We start from the raw sequence: 20470 nt of genomic DNA, 5'->3' as shown, positions 1-20470 counted from the left end.
ATTTATGTTCTTCATGCGAACAAACAGACTCAGAAGGGCTGAATCTTTAATGTTTATGTTAAAAATTCACTTCCTGCCTTCCTGGCGCCCAATCATGACTTAGCCACAACACTGGCCTCTTTCCAATCCACCCCCTCCTCCGACAGCGAGGTCATGAGGTCAGTAGCGGTTTAGCAAAGACGGAACAGTGAAACCTGGAGGTACTTGATAGAAACAATTCCCACCTAGTGAGGAAACTGGATCTTTACACTTAGTTAACCAAACTAATGGCTTGAACCCGGGAGAGACACAACAACCTCAGCGGTCTTTAAAGGATTTATTTGGGTTTTCTCAAGTGTGGTTGAGTGAGGTATACTGACACGTTGGTGCCAATGTACAGACAGTTACCAGCGTAGTGTAAACCGCAAGCTGTGCCTCTTTATTTGAATCACTTCATGTCAGTGCTTCTGTTTGCAGCTGGAGTTAAACACAATAAAGAGTGTGGACACAGAGGTCACAGAGGAACTCCTGCGTCATTAGTTTAAAAAGTAATATTTTAAGCACAGATGACACAAACTATGATATTTAAACTTGCTCATGGAGGCAACAGTGGATTAACAACTCCTGTGTGCTGTGATTCTCTGTATGGACAGTTTATATATAAAGCCACAGAATCTTCCGTTCCCAGTTTTATTTATTTATATACAAGATTTATTGGGTGAGAAAGTCTGTTATTCTTTGTGTCCCCACTGACAGCCATGCTTTCACTGAGAAAGTGAAAGTGGTTGGTCGTAGGGAAACCATGTCGTATTGTGGAGATTATTTATGATGACTTTTGGTGCACACCTTAAAATACCCGTACAATCCTTTTTTATGTTCATTTTATGTGTTTGCTGATCATGACTGTGTCGAAAGTATTTTGTAGGACAATGAGGAATGGGGGTAAATGTAATCAGTGACATTTTTGGTAATCTCAGTATCAACTAAAGCTATAAACGTTAGTGTTTGCAGTTGCTTACACAGGTAGCGTGGATGACCTGAGAAACTAAATGGGGAACATGATTGTGTTGGCAATCCCAGAGGAAGAGACCTGATCAAATCTATGAATTCACCAAAGAGGGATTCCCCAGCTTTAGTCACAGTATTGATGTCTTTTCCGAAACGGGTGGAATCCACTTCAGTCGCTGATTGATCTTTGGTCCACTGGGACCTCTTTGATGTACACAACAAAGGGTCCCTATTGGGTTACACAGGTCAGGATTGATGATGCATGAAACCCAGGCCTCAGAGGGGAATATCGGGGGAAGACACTCATCTTCCCAGGGGAAGATCACTATTTCTCCAAAGCTTGTCGTAAAGGCAAATCCAGCTACGAAATCTGGCAAAGCATCAAATAAAAGTGAACTTCAAAGCAAGACTCAAGGTCCAGGATCTGACCAAAGCAGTTGGCAAAGCACTGACCAAAGTGGTTCGGTCCCCTCTTGTATGACAATAAAAATTCCCGTTTGTCTATACAGGAAGCAGATAGGAGCCATTTTTGACAGCTCATGCCGCCTCCTCTGAGGCCTTTAGCTGCTCCTCTCCCTTTCTCTCGTCTGTCATCTCCTTCCTCTCTTCCCTTCCTTTCTCCAGTCTCAGCGCTGACAGATGGACCGAGTACATCCGGACACAAGAGCGGGGAGGGTCAAGGGCTTATAGAAAAGGATGGTGGGCCTAGTGGGCAGGGAGCCAGAAGAGTGGGAACAGCAACAGCAGTCGGATTCTAAGTATTTTTACTTGCAGGTGGAGAGGAGATTCCATGAATAGAATCATTAAGAGGGAGAAAAAAGGGAGAAGAGGAACTGGAGTGTGGTGGGGGTGTAAGTTGGCCAACACTTGGAGGTAGAGTTTCGCCATAGTGATAATAAAATGCCTAAAAAAATACAGTTTTAGTTACTTGATGATACTTTCATTATCTCTTGTTTATGTACAATAAACAAAAGACTGAATACCTTTCTTTATTTGGTATGTTTATTTTATGCTATGGTGCTTTTCCACTACACAGTTGCAGCACGACTCAGCTCGGCTCAACTCGACTCTTCTGGCTTTTCCATTAGCGATAGTACCTGGTACTTTTTTAGTCCCTGCTCCGGCGAGGTTCCAAGCGAGTTAAGCCGATACTAAAATGTGACGTCGACAAACTGCCGGCCACTGATTGGTCAGAGAGTGTCGTCACTGGAAGAGTCATGAGCGCGACGTCCAACACAAGAATAATGACACAAACCGAATAATGCCGAACTGTAGATCAGTTAAAAAGAGTCAAAAACCTGAAAACATTCTAAAATATCAATATTTTACAGGGGAGTCTGGTGTATTTAGTAACAGCACTGCCAAAACACAGCCCATTCTGCTGAATCTCAGTTCAGTAACTGTGGTCTGGTCAAGCAGGAAGTACTGAACGATTCTGTGACTGATTCTAATGATTCATTACACAGAAAACGATGGCTTTGCCTGCCAATGTTTGTGTTTTTGTCGCATATAACATCACAGCAGTTTCTTGCAGCCGTGATATGATGACTCCACCCCCACATTGAGGAGGTACTATAGTAATGGAAAATTGTACTAAACTGAGTTGAGTCGTGCTGGGTGCCATAAGTTGTCTACTGCTGCTCAACATTGTGGTGCCACAGATCCATCGTGCAGCTGAACCACCCAGTGCTTCTTGTGTCTAATTTTAAACCAGGGACTCTGAGAGGAAGTGGATGTGAGGAGAAAACAAGGTTATTCAAGTGGGAGAGGAGATGTCGCTGTCCTGACATTCAGAGGAAAGGTCAGCAAACCACTTGGGAGGCAAGCTGTGTTTGTGACAGCAAAGCCTTGTTTACTATACGGCAACATTTTATGATTTTCATTATTGTACATGTACACTGGTAGTTTTCTATATTGCACATGGCCACAACTTTCATATAATAAGGTATAACATATAAAAAAGAATGTGAGACAAAAGCGTCAGTGCAAGACTGCTACAGTGTGAGGCTACGCCCACTCCACTCTACAGTGTTTTTGTTTAAAAAGGCATCACATCTGCCATGGCAATGTCTGCCATCCACATGGAGAAGTTTGGAAACAGTCAGACGAAGACAATCCTTTGGTTTTCTTAATGTCATGTTAACAAGTTAAAGTAAAACCGAGCTAGTCTTAACCTAACTAACATATCTGGATAATGAGATTCATAGTCTGATTACTCCTGCATGCATACGCTTAGTCTGACTGGAGTTGTACGTGGCTTTCTTCCTCCCCGGTCTTTGACTCAGAAGAATTAATTGCTCGGTCTAATTTGTGTCACGATTAACAAACGTGTGATTGTTGATCAATAATGCCAATAAAGTGCCGACAAACAACAATGGTGCAGGTTTACTGTGTGTCATTAAATTACCTAATCATTTATTTATGTTATGGTGTCAGTATAGAGAAGTGAACAGTGAAGGAGTGAAAGCTGGGTCTGTCCTGTAAATCCAATCAGTGAGGTTAAGAAGAAAGAGGGATCAGAGACGGTGAATGGAAAGAAAAAAGGGATCAGGGCAGTCAGATGGCAAGAGAATGTTGTCATGTACAGTCCCTGACAAAAGTCTTGTCGCCTGGGTACAAGTTGACCTTAAGTGCCCCTTAAATATATGTCTAATCAATTTTTTTTTACAAGAAATGGCTAATTTTAATCCCAACAGTTTTTGAAGTAATGTTTTGGTGCCAAATGAAACTTCTGAAAAGCATTCTAACGTTCACAGCTTGGTAAAGCCCACTGATTCAGTTTTTGCAAAGACAAAAGTCTTGTCGCCTTGTCATATGATGCACCCAATCCTAGATTACAGCCTCTCCTGTGATCAATAATTGATCAATCAATTAGCGGGTGTGTATAAAAAGAACCCCATCACACCAGACATTCACTTCAACTGCAACTTGACCTCTGACAACATGCCTAAGATTCACCCTGAGACCAAAGCGTTGATTATCAAGAGGCTGAAGACCAGATCCACTGCTGAGGTGGCTGACAACTTCAATGTGTCTCAGCATCAAATACAAAGTGTAAGAAAAAGATTAGAAAAGACTGGAGATGTTTTTGACAAGCCCAGGTCCGGCAGACCCTGCAAGACAACTGCTCGAAAATCCAAGGCCAGCCCCTTTTCCACTGCAGCAGAGCTTCACCAGGCCTGGTCACCTCAAGTCCCCATGTCAACCAGAACAGTTCGTAGAATTCTGTCTCGAAATGGCCTCTGTGCCCAGAAACCATCACTTAACAAAAGGCAATTAAAAAAATGTGTGGCATTTGCCAAGGCCCACAGCCTGCTAAAAGGATGGACGCTGGAAAAGTGGCAGAAGGTGGATTTCTCAGATGAATCTACGGTTGAATTACATCACTGCCGCCGCAAATATTGCAGGAGAACTACTGGAGCCCGCATAGATCCGAGATTCACCCAGAAAACAGTTAAGTTTGGTGGTGGAAAAATCATGGTCTGGGGTTACATCCAGTAAAGGGGTGTGTGAGAGATTTGCAGGGTGGAAGGCAATATCAATAGCCTAAAATTTCAAGAAGTATTAGCTCCCTCTTACATTCCCAAACATAAAAGAAAAAATTTTGCAGCAGGATGGTGCTCCATCGCATACTTCCACCTCTACATCAAAGTTCCTCAAGGCGATGAAGATCAAGGTGCTCCAGGACTGGCCAGCCCAGTCACCAGACATGAACATCATTGAGCATGTCTGGGGTAGAATGAAAGAGGAAGCATGGAAGACAATACCAAAGAATCTTGATGAACTCTGGGAGGCATGTAAGACTGCTTTCTTTGCTATTCCTGATGACTTGTATGAATCATTATCGAACTGCATGGATGCAGTCCTGCAAGCTCATGGAAGTCATACAAGATATTAAATATGGATCTCACAGCACCACTGCTTAATTTGCTGATGTTATGCAGCATATTTTTGTATTTGAAGTAAATTATTTGTTCAATTTTCACATTACTCTCTGTAGGCGACAAAACTTTTGTCTTACCAAAATCTGACCTTTCTGTGTTCATTAAATGATCAATCTTTCTTCAGTGAAGCAAATTTATTTTAGTATATTGAACATGATTTGGGAGGGTTTTAGCTTTCATATGAGCCATTTCTAAAACCAATGGATTAATTTAAAGGTAGGTTATGAGCTGTTTTTTCTACAAAATGGATAAGTGACAAGACTTTTGTCAGGGACTGTACTTGTAAATGGGCTACACCACAGGTGCATTGTGGGAGCTGACCCCAAAGTGCTCCAAGATGAATTAAGAATGAAAAATCACAAACAGCAATGACAATGATACAGTGCTACTACAGTATATTTTCTAAAATCACCACCGTCTCTGTGGAGTTTTTATTTTTATTTTTCATGATCCATTAATGGATGAAATGAAAGAAAAGTGGTTGAAAACACATCTCGGTCTCCACACGTGTCACGTTTGGTGATTAAAGTAATCGTCACTTAACCCACTACGACCTCAGGCTGTCACGGCACAGGCTTAAGAGAAAAAACTATTAACCAGGAAGAGGAACCGAGCACCTGACTGAGCAGACACATGGAGGAGGAGGAGGAAGAGGAGGAGGAGGAGGAGGAGGAGGAGGAGGGGGAGGAGGAGGAGGCCTGTTGTCAGAGGGACGATGGCACATGAGAAAGCCAAGTGACACAGTTACTCACAGATTGTCTCAGGCTGTGTGTCAGTCACTCGGCCGAATATCTGTGCTTCAGTTCCAAGGCAGACAGTTTAAGGCCATCAGCGACAGTGAGCTGAAACGATTAATTGATTACTAATAATACTCAATTCATCGGTTTGAAGCTTTTTTCACGATTAAAACAAAATGTCCGATTGTTTAAGCTTCTTAAATGTGAATACACTTCTTTGCTCTACTAGAGAAATCCAGGTAGTGTGGATGACCTTTGACCTTTCCTTAAAGCTGTGGTCCAAACAGAAACGTGCCTGGCACACTGTCTACATCGAGCAGCGGGTGTTTAACACGATCAGTGGTGAGCACGTTCACCCGGCCGCATTAGCTTCTTACTACATCTGCCGGGAATGACAGGATGTTTAGACTGGCGTGAGTCACTAGTTTATAGTTTCATTATCAGCTCAACTAACTGACTAACTGATTATATATTTATTAAGTCTATTTATTAAGTCTATACAAATATCAGCTTGAAATACAAATGCACATAAGAAGGGAGGGTATGGAATCCAAACTGAAATGAGAGGACAGGAGCTCTAAACACACTTCACTTTGAGAAACTCTTATTTTGGATCATGCATATAAATAATAAAATTAATTCTTGAAGTTCTTAAATGAGACGCACAATCAAATACAATTCAGATAAACTATATGAGTGATTTAACAAAAAAACTTAATGATGAATAGATATATATACTGTATATATATATATACAGTGTGTACAAATATATATATATGTATATATATATATACACACACATATATACATATGGATATATTATGATAAAAATATATAAATAATAAAATTAATTCTTGAAGTTCTTAAATGAGACTTAAATCAAATAACATTCAGATAAACTATATGAGTGATTTAACAAAAAATCTTAATGATAAATATATATATATATATACACAGTGTGATATATTATGATAAAAATATATAAATAATAAAAATAAATTCTAAATTCTGCATAAAGTATAGAATATTTTAAATTCAGTATAGACGCCAATGCCTTATAAACATGGTATACAATCTGATTGATCACAGCATTGGACAGAATTCTTTCTGTAGTTTGTGTCATTTTTAAAACTGCAGAGTCTCTCAAACCAAAGTCTAGAAAAACTGGTGGTTCAACACACTGACACAGGAGTTGCTAATCCACTCATGACTCCATTAATAAGGTCAAATGTGTCATTTTGGTCTCATCCACAAGGAAACCGAAATTTCCCAATACACATATTGTTCAGCAGGTTTTCAGTGAACACTGCATTGCATGTGCACAACACGGACAGAATGAAGCGAACCAGCGAGAGTACGGACAGTAAACTGTGCAAACAATCTCCAAACACAAGAAGGAAACGAGAGTGACAGCGTCTGCAAGAGCAAGAGAGAAGAAGAAGAGAATGTGGAAATGTCTATGTACAAACTTAAAGACTCAGTTAACTACAATGAACAAATAATGTTCTTACTATTCAGTCAGGTTGTTTTTATTATTATGAAAGAAAGTCAGTTCTTTTTTTCTTGCCAGGAGAAAGAGTCACACACACCCACCATACAGGTTGTGGAAAGACAGGCAGGAAGGATGTGTGAGCCTTTGGAGTGACCTTTTGACCCATTTGGCCCTGGAACAATATCACACTGGGATGCCGGGAAGTCCACCGCTTCCTTATCTGAGGAAAGGACGTGGCCTTTTTCCCATGATTTGTTCCTTACTCCAGAGAAAGGGGAACCAGATAAAACAACTGAAAACCGAGACACGTCGGAAGCTCGGCAGCATTTTTACGGGAAAGGAGTCGCCAGTGATTTCAATGAGAGCGAGCGTCCGTGTCCCAACGTGGCTTTCCGGCGCACGCACAGGGTGTTCACAGCACAGTGGGTGCACACTAGGGTTCAGTGTGTCATATCGTCACTTGCTGATGTCTCCGCAGACACAAAAACAAAACATTGCTACACTGAGTGGCTTGGTAGGCGGGGTTTTCTCTGTGCCCGACATACGATGTTGTACCAGTGCGCCAACAACGAAGCGCGTTCTCAAACGTCTCACAACAGACAACAACACAACGGACGACAATGAGCAGCTCGTTGTTTTCTTTTCCGCTCGGTTTGTCGCTGTTTCAACAAGACAGGTCTGTATGAGAATAGACTGTCGCCGTGTCGTGTTTCTGTCGCCCCATCGGCGGACTGTCGCGGGTCTAGCTCCACTGGTACTCCAAGGGAACGGTGCCGAAAAATAGAATGGTTCCTAATGCCAACCCAGAAAAATACGTCCGTACCATAGTGAACCGCTCCTCCCAGTGGAAACCTGCCAATACAGAGTGCGATGTGTCCGCATTGTGGTTTGAATGTTACAGACATTTGTTTATATTTAAAAGTTACCCACTACAGCTTTAAGATCCGTGAAAGTTGATCCAACACTGATTTCCTGAGTCACTAACATGTGGATTTGCAGGTCAAATTTGATCCAGGCCTAGTGTAAACGGGAATTGACCATTTTTCAGCGCTTCTCTGCTCGTCTTAAGCTGATTTTCTTAGTTTATGTTTCATGGTCGGCGGACATCTTAAGCAGAAATGTGCGAGTAGGCTGCAGCGCAGTTCATCGGTTTTCCTTGAAACTGTTCCGCCTGAAAGCAGACTATTGTCGCCGTCTGCGGCTCAAGACAAAGACAAACACGAGATGACTTTTCGTCATGGAAGTGAAACTATTTGGGAGTCGGTACACTGTGTGTCCAGGATGCAGGAAGTATTGAGGAGAAACAAATAACATTTTATTGTCCCACAAAGGAAGGGGAAAACGGTGAGGCCTTGTGTACATGCATCCCTCTCTGTTTCCTGCCAGTGGAAGAAAGGCACAGGAAGGCCCAAAGAGAGAGGGAGGGATAGAAAATCAGCCCGGGGGATCATATGACAACCGACAGATCACTCAGGAGCGGAGGTCCCTTTGAACCTTCTCTGTGTGGAGGTCAGCGTTTTTTTTCTCCCCCTGTGCTCGCTCTCTCTTTCCTCTCGCTTTTTGTTTTTACATCACCCACCGCCCTCCCCTCCCCTCCCCCCCGCTTTCCACCGGAGATATCCTTTCAACAAATGTATCCCTGTAAAAACAGGCCACGTGTTTAAACTAACACGGGCCTGTAAAGATGACCCAGCATGCCGCGTTGCATCACAGAGCTGCTGCTGCTGCCGCCGCCACTGCCGCTCAGGACCACTTCTCTACCGTTAGTCCAGCAGATCAAGGGAGTTTGGGGGCCTACGGTGGGGCCATACATCAAACTGCAGCAAAATCGAAAAGCAATAAACCATAAATCTGATGTTCATACATTATCGGTTTCACATTCCCATTCAGGCTCATGCAAAAACAAGAGATGACTGTCATTCAAGACCACAAACACACTCACTATATAACACTGTTTTGACCATTTTGTTCCACAACAAGGAAAATGAAAAACCTGGGATTTGTAGGATACAAATGAAACCTGTTTTATTATTAAGCGTTCATCAGAGGAAACAGGTCGTGTGACAACAGGAAGCAGTTATCCACACGAGGACAAGTCAAACAGAAGGTATAAAAAAACAAACGGCGTGTACAGGCCTCAGTATTTGCCTGTCTCCTTCTGCACCTATTTGAACAGGTGTCACCACTGTGTGTGTGTGTAGGTGTGCACACTATGTACAAACTACAATCAATTATTGTTTAGGGCAGACTGAAACTCGCTGTAACTCAATAGGCGTGGGTGAAGCGTCCACCTCTCTTCCTGTCCGTCTTCCTTCTCTTCACACTCTATCCTTCTTTGTCCATTTATCGCCTAAACCCCTGAAGGGGCTTCGGAGGGACTTTCCAAAAAAGACAATCCTCCTGTTTTTCAGAGAATGGAAACGAGCAGCAGAAAAGAGAGGAGGAGGAGGAGGAGGAGGAGGAGGAGGAGGAGAAGTGGTCTGTGTATTCAGCGGGGAGCTAAAGCTTTTTCCGCCAGCTATGACTTTATTTCTTCATGTGATGTTAAATGGAGGTATACATGTGCATATGTTTGTCCAGAGGGAGAGAAAAACCTCCGAAACAACATCTGGACCCCCAGAGGGACTTTCAGCCACTTTCCACAGAAACGTCGCTTTTACTGTGGACAGTTCATTGAGTAATGGTGCATTCTGAATGTGACACTAATGTTTTTTACTCATAATGGGGACATTGATTATATTTTTAGACATTGCAAGCACCACACAGTCCAAAAACCCAGACTTGAATACTGAGGCCACATTTGAGCAATAACTGCATTTGAACTCAACTGTTGAATATGGAGACAAAGAAAAAGCTATTTATTTATATGCCAGCTCTGAGGGGAACAATGAGGTCCGCTCTTAAAGCTCCATGAGTCATGCTTAACCTCTGCTAATGGACACCCAATGCTTCTTTGGTGACTCAACGACCAAAGTGATTACTGTAAAAGGCTTATTTCTTAAATTCTGGGTAAATAAAACCAAAAAGGAGAACCAGATGAGTTCTGAATGTCTCAATATTAAGACTTACAACAGGTGATCAATGGTCGTATACACAATATGTATGTTAACATTTATTCTTTATTACCTTCTATATTATTTAGTGTTTATTTATTCATTTAATAGGGACAGATAAAATATCACCTGCACAGCAATTATCAGATGCATCAGCATATTGTTTTACACATTTTTGATATTCTTTTACCGTGTCTAACTGTGGCTGTTTTAATAAACTCTTTTTTGTTGGCAATTTAAAAGAACTGTTTTCATAAAGACTATAGCAGACGACTCATATCTGATAAAGGGTTGATATCTGGTTGAGGAATCAATATATAGAGCTGTCTAACTGACTTCAAGACATTACGCAAACACTCCCACGGCCAATAAACCTAAGGACAAACATATGAATGACACACACACACACACACACACACACACAGTACAGCAGTGAACTGTGACAATGTGTCCGCCTGGTGGCAAGTCAACAAGCCTGGCTGTAAGAGATCCTTCCTTAATCTCAACAGGAAACTCCTTCTCCAGGAAGCTATTAACAGGTTATGGGATCGTGTTCACAATGTACCCAAGACACACACACACACACACACACACACACACGTAAGGGCTTACAGCACGCCTGTGTGTGTACACCATGAAACGTGCCCTGTGTGCACTTAATGAGATGGAACTGGAAGTGAAGGTGGAAATTGGTCTTTTAACTATTTGCATGCAGCTCGGCTTCTGCTAACAACCGCTTTAGCACCCGTGTCCGATTGTGCCTTCTTGTGTTTCCACTCGCACAGAAACAGTAAGATGAGCCCGCAGGCCTTTAGGAGACATTTCTGCAAGATGAAGTCATGTTTCTGCAGGGGAAAAAAAAAAAAATCAGCTTCCGAGTAACAAGAGCAAAACAAAAGAGAATTTCTACTTCAGCCTCCACTAACAATCCTCTTCTTCGAGCTCTTCATTGTTTCAAACCGGCAGAGTAAGTGCGTGCTATGAGGTACAACCACATAGTCATCTTAGACTTTAAAATGCTCACCTAATTACATCCACGCCTGCTTAAGTCCATGATATCTTGGTCTTCTTCCTCTAAAGATAAATTCAAAGGAACTCACTCCACCACACCAAACTGCAGAGAGGACCTTTTACAACAGGAATTGTCAACATACCACTGCCTCCATTGGTTCATTCAAGTACGTTATTTTGAAACTTGTGAAATTAGCCACAAAAGACTCAGCAGCTCCAGTTTTCCCAGCTAAAAATGCTGATTTTCCCAGGGGAATAAGCCGCTGACAAACATCAGTTTCCAGTCGGAAAAAGCGGTCTCACAGCGAGCTAAAGAGGCAAAGAAATGCTTAAGATATCATAGATTTAAGTGTGTGGACATTTTATTGGGAGACTCATTTGTTAAGTGGCTAAATCCTGGTTTTCTTTATGGGGGCAGGCATATCTCAGGCTGGCACAGCGGGAGGGCACAGTCCCTCACAGAACCAGACTTCAGAAGACCTCACTATTGCTTCAACAGTTTAGGCCCAAAACATTGAGCTACTGAACCTTCAGAACGGATCCTATTAAAATGTCCTTTCAGTTTCCCTTTTCCATAATATTACATTATCCACTGCAAGAAAGTGGTGAGTAGAAATCAACGCAAAACACAAAATTGAGTGCAACGCTTTTTTTTTTTTGCATGGGACAATTTGGATTTGATCTCCTCTCTCAATTTGCCAAACCACTTTATGTCATCGGAAGAGAGAGAAGCTGCAGGAGCAGGAAAACCAGTAAAACCAGAGAGGAAGGAAAAGTGGAGGATGTGGCTGGCCAAGCAAACAGCAGCCAGCGCAGGGCCCGCCCTCGACTTTGTGTGGCTTTTTTACTGCTTCCTCCCGAGCCGGCAGCGCCGCTCACCGCATCTCCGCCTCTGGAGGAACATAAACAGCTAACGTCTCCATGCTGGGCGACACAGAGACAAAACATCTGATCTCATAGTCACTGGTGGAGATGAAAGAAAATGTGACATCGATCATATGATCCAGCTTCACCAGATGATACATACGAGTGCCGTCACTGCTAAAGGAAATGTACTGTGCAGAATTGGACAATACACCTTTCGCCCTATGTCCGCTAGGATTGGCACCAGCAACCCCCACAAACCTCATGTGGAGGACAAAGCCGTAGATGACGAGATACTTGGTCAAACTATGCATGTTCCATTATGAAGGATTTATAAATGATATCAGTCAATAAGACATAGTAACATGTTAGATATACAGGGTAACAGGGTGTTTTGTTGCTTGCCAAATAGTGAGCCATCATGAGTATAGTGGAGCCTCAGATCTCAAACAGAACTTTTCCATCAGTTATAAATAATTTATACCTGTTTGCTTCACCAGACATTAATCTTAATAATTCAGTCAAATAGTTAGTTCATGCAGGTACTGACACATATGTATATATATATATATATATACATATACATATATATATATATATATATATATATATATATATATATATATATATATATATATATATATATATATATATATACATATGTATACATACACACACATATATATATATATATATATACACACACACATACATACATATATACACATACATATATACATACATACACATATACACATACATACGGCACACACACACACACACACACACACACACACACATATATACACATATATATACACAAATATGTTTAAATGGTAACAATGGTAGAACTTCCAACACCCAAGAGGAGCCAGAGGAGATAATCAAACAGCTAGCTGCAGATGTGGGTCAGAAATACCAAACCTTACTGAGCAAAAAGGGTCTCACTACCCATCTCAAAAATGGCTCAACAAGAGGAGGAAAGTGGGTTTATGTTGCAAATAGACAGAGAAGGTTGAAGACAGATGCCAGTGTGGATAAATTCAAGTTAAATCCCAACGTCTGAATGAGTCCGTCTTATATTACAGTACAGTAATTTGTAAATACATACATTTCACTTACTAATTAAATGTTGTGTCCATCATTTCTAAATAGACACAATACTACAAGTTTTCCTGGCTTAATATTGGAAATCCACATACATGTGACCACTCCTGTATAAGTCGTTTGATCTCTCAGAGTAAGATTCTGTTGATGTCTGGACAGAGGTGCAGACAAAGTATTACTACAAGAGCAATAAAATATGACATTTATTCACATAAATTACATTTACACAAGGTGCAGGTGCACAATTTGGGTTTAAAATCACAGCGATGCAAAGAGAATGGAAGGAAAAAATGTCCCTGCAAAGCAAGCAACTGCTAAAATATGTGCAAACACACAGATACATAGATACACACACAAAAACATACGCACGTGCGCACACGCACATACACAGAGGTCACACAGCAGACAAGCACTGTCTGTTTTCATAGCTGCAGCTGTCCAGATTGGACGTAACATCCATATCAACACACACACTAGGAATGTCTGCTTGGCTGTACAGCTGGAAGCTCTTAAGAAGTGAGGAAAGACATCGAGAAAATATGTTATCTCTCTCTCTCTCTCTCTCACACACACACACAGATCACTTTCATAGACTTGCATTCATTTCCTGAAGAATTATCCAAACCCTGGCCAAAACTTGACCTTAAAGAGTGAAATCAACAGTCACACAACACAACAGTCAAGTGAGGACATGACTTTCCCACCAGACTGAATAAGTTGTCAACAAATCAATTGGTCCGTTGACGGAATACTGTCCCCAAAGGTAACATGTGATGGAAACCCACACACACCCGTGCTCTTCAGTCCGTGTTTGTGCTGTAGTCTGAGAGAGAGCGAGGTCGACCAGAAGTGAACTGGACAGGTGATTCGTCCGTCTCTTGGCTCTCCATCCTCTGCCTCTCGCCTGATGCTCGCACGTCCCTCAGGATCTGGGATTGGTGGAGGAGACACTCTTTCAGCTTGTCCTCAGTCAGGGAGAGACGTTCCTCCAGCACGGACACCGTCTGTGTAAAGTGAGGATGTTGATAGTAATTATAAAACAACGACAGATAAAAGCTTATAATACTGTTTTTTTAATAGTGGTTGTTGTGCATGTAGAACTTTATACAACCCAACCTGGAAGCTACAATAGCCAGGATCACTAAAACAACAGTGGACAGTAGATTCTCATTTTTAAAATAAATGCGTCTGGAGTTTACGCTTCACAAATTGTTATAGTTAGATGTGTTTACAACGGCAGGATAATCTTTGGAGCATTGCTTGTGCATGCAGGAGTCAGGACACTTGGCCATTTATTCGCTGTGGATTATCCAAAGATTTTCCAGCTGAATTCTCACATGAGACAATCTCTGGAGAATCTCTGAACATCAGCGCACGACTGTAAGCAGCTTCAGCTCACTTGACTTACATTGTTGGGAAATTATTGATCAATAACGCGAACAATTTCATTGTGAAAGTTGTAAAAATCAAGAGAACAGAGTCGTGTATCGAGTGACCTGCCACTGGGTTTCAGCCATGCAGTGAAAGATTAATGAAACTGTTGACCCATTTTATTTTCCCCATTTTCACAACTTTGCTCATAACTGACCTGCGTAAGAACATCCAGCTGTTGAACAATGTGGCCCAGAATAGAGTCCAGCCTCAACTGATGACCAAAGAGGACTTCGGATGCGTTCGTCTCCTTTCTCTTCTCTTCATCTTCCTCTCTTCTTCCCCTTTCACCCCTGTCAGCCACTCTCTGGCTCCCGGCGGCCAAACCAGCCCTATGGGCTCTTCTGTCACCGTTCCCGTCTTCCACTCTTAACTTGGCGGCATGACACGCATGCAAACCGTTGGAGTGGTGACTGTTGGCAGCAGTTTGCGTGGGCATTAAGTGTGTCCGATCATTTAGGAGCTGGATGAAAGTGACAGAGAACAAAACACTGGTCTTCAGCTGATTGTTATTTAGACGGATGTCTGAATGTTGCCCTCATCAATTACACTGTATCCAAGCTGGAACTCCCATTAAATTAAATTGTACCCTAACCCCACTGCAGACAAAAGCCAGATGTTAGTAAGTGGGTTTTTGGACAAGCAGAGAAGGAGCTTCATTTGAAGACTAAACTCAATTAATTTAAAGATTCAGATGGGGGAAAAATGATACTAAAACAACGCGTCATTACCCTGCCTGAAATGTGCAGGCAGGAAAAGTGGTTGAGTGAATAAAACACAGGAGTATTAATTAGGCTGAATAACACATATTGCTAGGCAGGGTTACCCAGCATCCTTCCTGGCTCATTGTTCTGTCACAGAAAGCCTTGAGACTGATGCAACTTGGCAGACTGAAGGAGGCGGATGACTCACACTGTTGGATTACTGACTGAATGACAGACTGTGACTGACTGACTAACTTGTTGGCTGAAGACAAGGTCACAAGGTCATTGGCACTTTGAGAGTAAGGGCTGCAGCCAAAGAGCAAAACATTTTGTTCACGTTCACCGGGGACACATCTCTCCCGTTAATCTATTGTGACTTCATTCGTTCATTCATTCATTCATTCAAGATACAGTAGCGAGGGACATGTGAAGCAACATTGGTTACCATTTGGGATTAAAACCAGCAACCTTCTGCTAATGATTTCACAATGACAAGCAAGACAAGGCTACACATTTACAGAGATCTGGGTTTGCACGCTCTCCAGGGTTTGCTATTCACATATGACAAATGTGGCAGGAGATTGTGGGTGGATGAGACACGTTTCACAACAGCAGGAGAATCAGTGGAGAATCCAGACAAAAAGGGGTGGAGCCTGGCATGTGCATCCAGGAAGCAGACATTATCTGGAGATTTAACAAGGGATCTCAACAGCCAAAACCATTTCATTTTCATCCACACTTCAGTTGTGGTCAGTACTTTAGATAGGTGTGTGCTTAAAATATATGGAGACAATATTGATAAAACAAATCATGAAGAAAGATTGAGATGAGGAGTTTGAGAACAGTTGAAAGAGATTAAGGCAGCGTCAAGAGAAGAAAAATACGTACAATTCACCCATCCATAAATATAACAGGCAATAACCCTGCACCTGGGCCAAAACCAGTAAGGGTATTATGAGCTGGCTGGTTATTTTACCCAGCCTGCGGTCCAATAATCAATAAAAATAAATTAAAATTGTTAAAATGATCATATAAATCCTTGCACTTGACAAAACTGCGAATGTTACTTATCAGTTTAAAAGCTGTTATGATTCATCTGTGGGTGAGCGATCACATAACGTACAAATCACTTTCAGTTCAGCACCAACCGTCCTCTTGCTTTAGAGCAGCACCGACACACTCGCTGAGAAACACAGCACACGAAATTTGAACAACTGCACTTAGATCATTGTGTCCACTGAAGTAAAGACAGGCTTTCGACAAAAGTCACAGCAGTGCGATAGGCGGAAGTGGTATGAAGCGGAGGGGGGGAGACAAGTGAGGGATGTGTCAAGAGGATGGAGGAGGAAGGAAGAGATGGGTGAAGAGGAGGAGGGTGTCAAACATTCCCAGCCTAATGCATGGTGCAATCGATTCCAGCTCACTTGCTGAGCAGTGTCTTCACTTCAAAGAGAGCGTGGGCAGAGGCAGGAGAGGAGAGGAAGGGGGGATGAAGGGAGGAGGAGGAGTGTGTGACCAATGGTATTAACATCCGTCCAGAGGGATCCAAAAACAAGTGGACAGCTCTGATTACATGTGTGAACTAGGCATGGAACACTGTGAAAATTCAGTGGTACAATTTTCTAAAATTCCTAAAAGGAATTACTCGACTGAAGTAAGACAGCGTAATAATTATCCCAACAATTGAAAATTAAGACAATCAACTGGTAGTAAGTGATTTTAATCACCACGTGTAACATAATCTGTTATCATACCAGCGTGAACGAATCTTGAGATCTGATTCGTCGAAACCACGTTCGGCTGTGTTTTCTGGGACGGATGTGGGAAGGATGTGAACACAAATGTGTCTCCCGCAGGAATTAAAGACCACCTACACAGCTAACATCCTGTGACTTGCTACAGTTTCACAATGAACTGTATGCTATGTATTTTATCATGCTCATATGGTGACTTATTTGTGGCCAGCGTCACAATATAAACACCGATTGCCTCATGGCTTCTACTTTTTTTTTTGTTTTCAAACTGTAAAGCTGCAGGCGTTTGCATTGATCCGCTCAACCCATCCCAGATCTACTGACAACAGACAGTTGTTGTGAGAATAATTATTTTCCTTCTGTATTTGTACACAGAACGGGAAAGTTAGATCCAATCCCATTTAAGACGCAAGCAGCCCACGAACGAATGCTAATTGCGCGTATGAACTTGAATTTGTTACTTTAGGACCTTCTCCGGCATAAACTTTGACCTTGTCAGGACCAGTCGTCCTCATGGAGACTTAAACCTGGTCCCAGTGAGGCAGAAGCAAATTTCTGAGGAACTAGTTAAGTTTAGGGCTACCATTTTAAATTGTGGTTAGGTTATGGTTCGGGATAAGGCTTTGTAGATGAATGGCGGTCAATGCAGTGTCTGTGTGTGAGTGAGAAAGAGAACAAGAGAGGGGAAAGGTTGCACTTATCTCCAGAGTGGAGGTGAACAAAGCTGACAGTGTGAGGAAAGGATGGTGGCTCCCTCTAAATATCTACGCACAATTCTCTTGTTGTTTTTTTCCCTCTCTTTAGCCCCCATTCAGCCCCCATGGACACATCTGGTCAACATCTGCTCAGTTCATTTACACCCGGCAGATGCAGGCCACCATCGATTTGCACCCCCTCACTCCATCCCCACAGGAAGTTTGGGTGCATTTAAACATTTAACATGCAGGATAACGCTGCTGGCTCGAGTGTCAATCGCACACACATGAACACGCGCGCGCACACACACACACACGGTCAAAGTGGTGGGATATCTTTTCTATCTTTGTGTGACATAAACAGATATTGCACATGATTTTTGCTCATTTCAAGGTTGTAAAACAAACAAGCAAATGCACAATCAGTAAGTAAGAAAAGAGTATTTAAAGGTCATGTAGCAAAAATAGCGACAAATAAATAGCAAAAAGCTATAAATTACATATAACCAAGACATTTACTGCTTTCAATTATACAGAAGAATGTGTAAAAGTATGAGAACACGGACTGATTTAAAATCAGACAGCATTCAGCTCAGAAATCCAAAAACCAGGGACATTAATTGTACAACTTTGAACGCAGACAGGTGCAACATAGTAACACCAACAATAACGTTGTCATGAGGGTTATTTCCTAAATAAAATCATCTCAGCTGAACTCTGGCATGTCAGGAGACGTGGCATAAGTTGTAGCTGCGGTCATGTAGTGGCAGGAATTTGGCGGTGGCTTACTGCCAGCCAGAGTTTTCTGTCCGATGGGAGATGAGTGGGTGGTGTGGCCACAGTGGCAGAGCAGAAAGTAGCCACTGTAATAATAAAGGGCCAGTGGGAGTGACAGCACCACCGTTGATAGTAAGGGAACAATGTCTGCGTTGTCTCTGTGTGGAACATTAGGTAATGAGTGCCGTTGCAATATGTGGGACACAGAGGCTCAGCCTACAGCGTTTAGTGAAAGGTCACTAGGTCATAAGAAGATCTTGAGTTAGTGACGGAAAAGGGGAAAATCACAATCGCAGCCTTATTGTAGATTGTATAGTTACACTGCATATGAATACATTACATTACATGTCATTTAGCAGACGCTTTTATCCAAAGCGACTTACAATGGAATTGAATACAGTCAGCGAGGGGTGGAATCGAACTTGCGACCATTGCGACCATGATGTTTTTCGCACATAGGGTACCGGTCTTAACCACTGAGCCACTCCACCCCCAATACAATACAAACGTACATATGTTTGAAAGTATATATTTATTTATTTAATTAATTATTTGCCCTTTCTATTTTCTGATTTTTGTTCACTATTATTCTTATTATTGTGATATAAGCAATTTGGATGTCAGGTGGCAGTTTGGGAAACTGAGGGGATAGCAGGGAAGAGGGTGGGATATTTGATATAAACAGAACACTCTATATATGACAATGAGAAAAGAGATTGAAAGTGATTGAATATTCACTGCTGATATTGTCAATAGTATAAAATAGCACAGGTCACTGTGGCATCTTCTCCTGCCCAGAGACAGCAGGCGGAAAATAGCAGTTTGCTAAAAACCTGGCACAGTAACACTGCAACTCTCAAAGGTTAATGATTTTTGGGCACCATCATGTCAAAGTAACATTACATGACACATGTCATCCACATGACTACAGAGGATTCGCTTAACATAGCTATTTTATCAAAAAGGAGCAATGTCAACAGTGTCTGTGATGTTCAGGATCAAACGCACCATAATGGGAAAGATCAAAAATTGCCTCCCTGCCATTTCTAAATAAAGTCACAGGTGGCTGATCAAAAACGTGATTAAACATGGGCACCAGAATTAGCTGCACTCTCTCTTTGGCAGGAGACTTCAGACACTGTGACCCTTACAAAAAAGCTGTTTGATCTTAATTGAAGGACCTCTCTGATGTTGTGCCTCCTCTCGCTGCTTCCCCCGCACTACCTTTCCTCTCCATAAACTAAATAAATAAATAAATAAAAATAACATGCCTGATGTTGATTATTCAACGCTGAAAATCCTCTTCAGGATGTGAACAAAGCTCCACCAAATTAAATAATAACACAAAGAACACTTGACTTCAGCAACATTTTGAAACGACAATAGGGCAGAGATAATTGTGTACCTTATTTTGAAAGCCTAAAATAAACAACATCAACGTTCGGCATAAGAGCAAAGGCATAGTGACACTAATTTAATGTTTTAAACATAAATTGTGGACGTTATTCAGCAGGGTGAGCACGTCTCTTGAGGTCGTGTGTCACATTGAGCCGAGCGTCCCGTCGACTGTGGAGGACACAGATGGGCTCTCAAGAATCGTGATGTTTAGTATTCACACTGGGCTTCTGGCCCTCATGATGACAAGCTCTGGCTGTGTTTGCACGGTGACCATGGTGCAGCGAATATTCTAAGTGCTATTTAGAAGGAGATCGTGACCGCACCAATTCTGGGAAAAGACACAGATTATAATCTCTGTGAGTGGTAAAAATACACTAGTTGTAGGTAAGACTTCCTTTACTATTCATTGGTTAATAGGATTTATTTTCTCTGTGTCGTCCTGGTTTCATGAGAGCATAACTTTGACAGAGAGGCAATGTGAGGAACGACTATAGGCTGAAATAGAAAAATTACATC

General features: G+C 41.9%; 1 protein-coding gene across 2 annotated transcripts in view; it reads right to left on the bottom strand.

Annotated features, from left to right (window-relative positions):
- poc1b (POC1 centriolar protein B) overlaps window positions 1–20470 on the bottom strand; it is a 110650-nt gene that overhangs the window by 61395 nt on the left and 28785 nt on the right. Inside the window, exons 11-12 of one of the 2 annotated variants that reach the window (XM_044035714.1) lie at window positions 14784–15089; window positions 13381–14199 (exon numbers count right to left, since the gene is read on the bottom strand). The exons of the other annotated variant lie outside the window; for it this stretch is intronic. Coding sequence (XP_043891649.1) covers window positions 13996–14199; window positions 14784–15089 — 510 coding nt within the window. The 3' untranslated portion in view covers window positions 13381–13995. Of the gene's footprint in view, window positions 1–13380; window positions 14200–14783; window positions 15090–20470 lie in introns of those variants that run through there. 2 annotated transcript variants of the gene reach the window in all.

This window comes from Solea senegalensis, linkage group LG10 (genome assembly GCF_019176455.1).
Source record: "Solea senegalensis isolate Sse05_10M linkage group LG10, IFAPA_SoseM_1, whole genome shotgun sequence".
In the NCBI taxonomy this organism is placed as follows: domain Eukaryota; kingdom Metazoa; phylum Chordata; class Actinopteri; order Pleuronectiformes; family Soleidae; genus Solea; species Solea senegalensis.
Note: the sequence above shows the minus strand (reverse complement) of the source record. Positions and strands in the feature narration are given on the sequence as shown.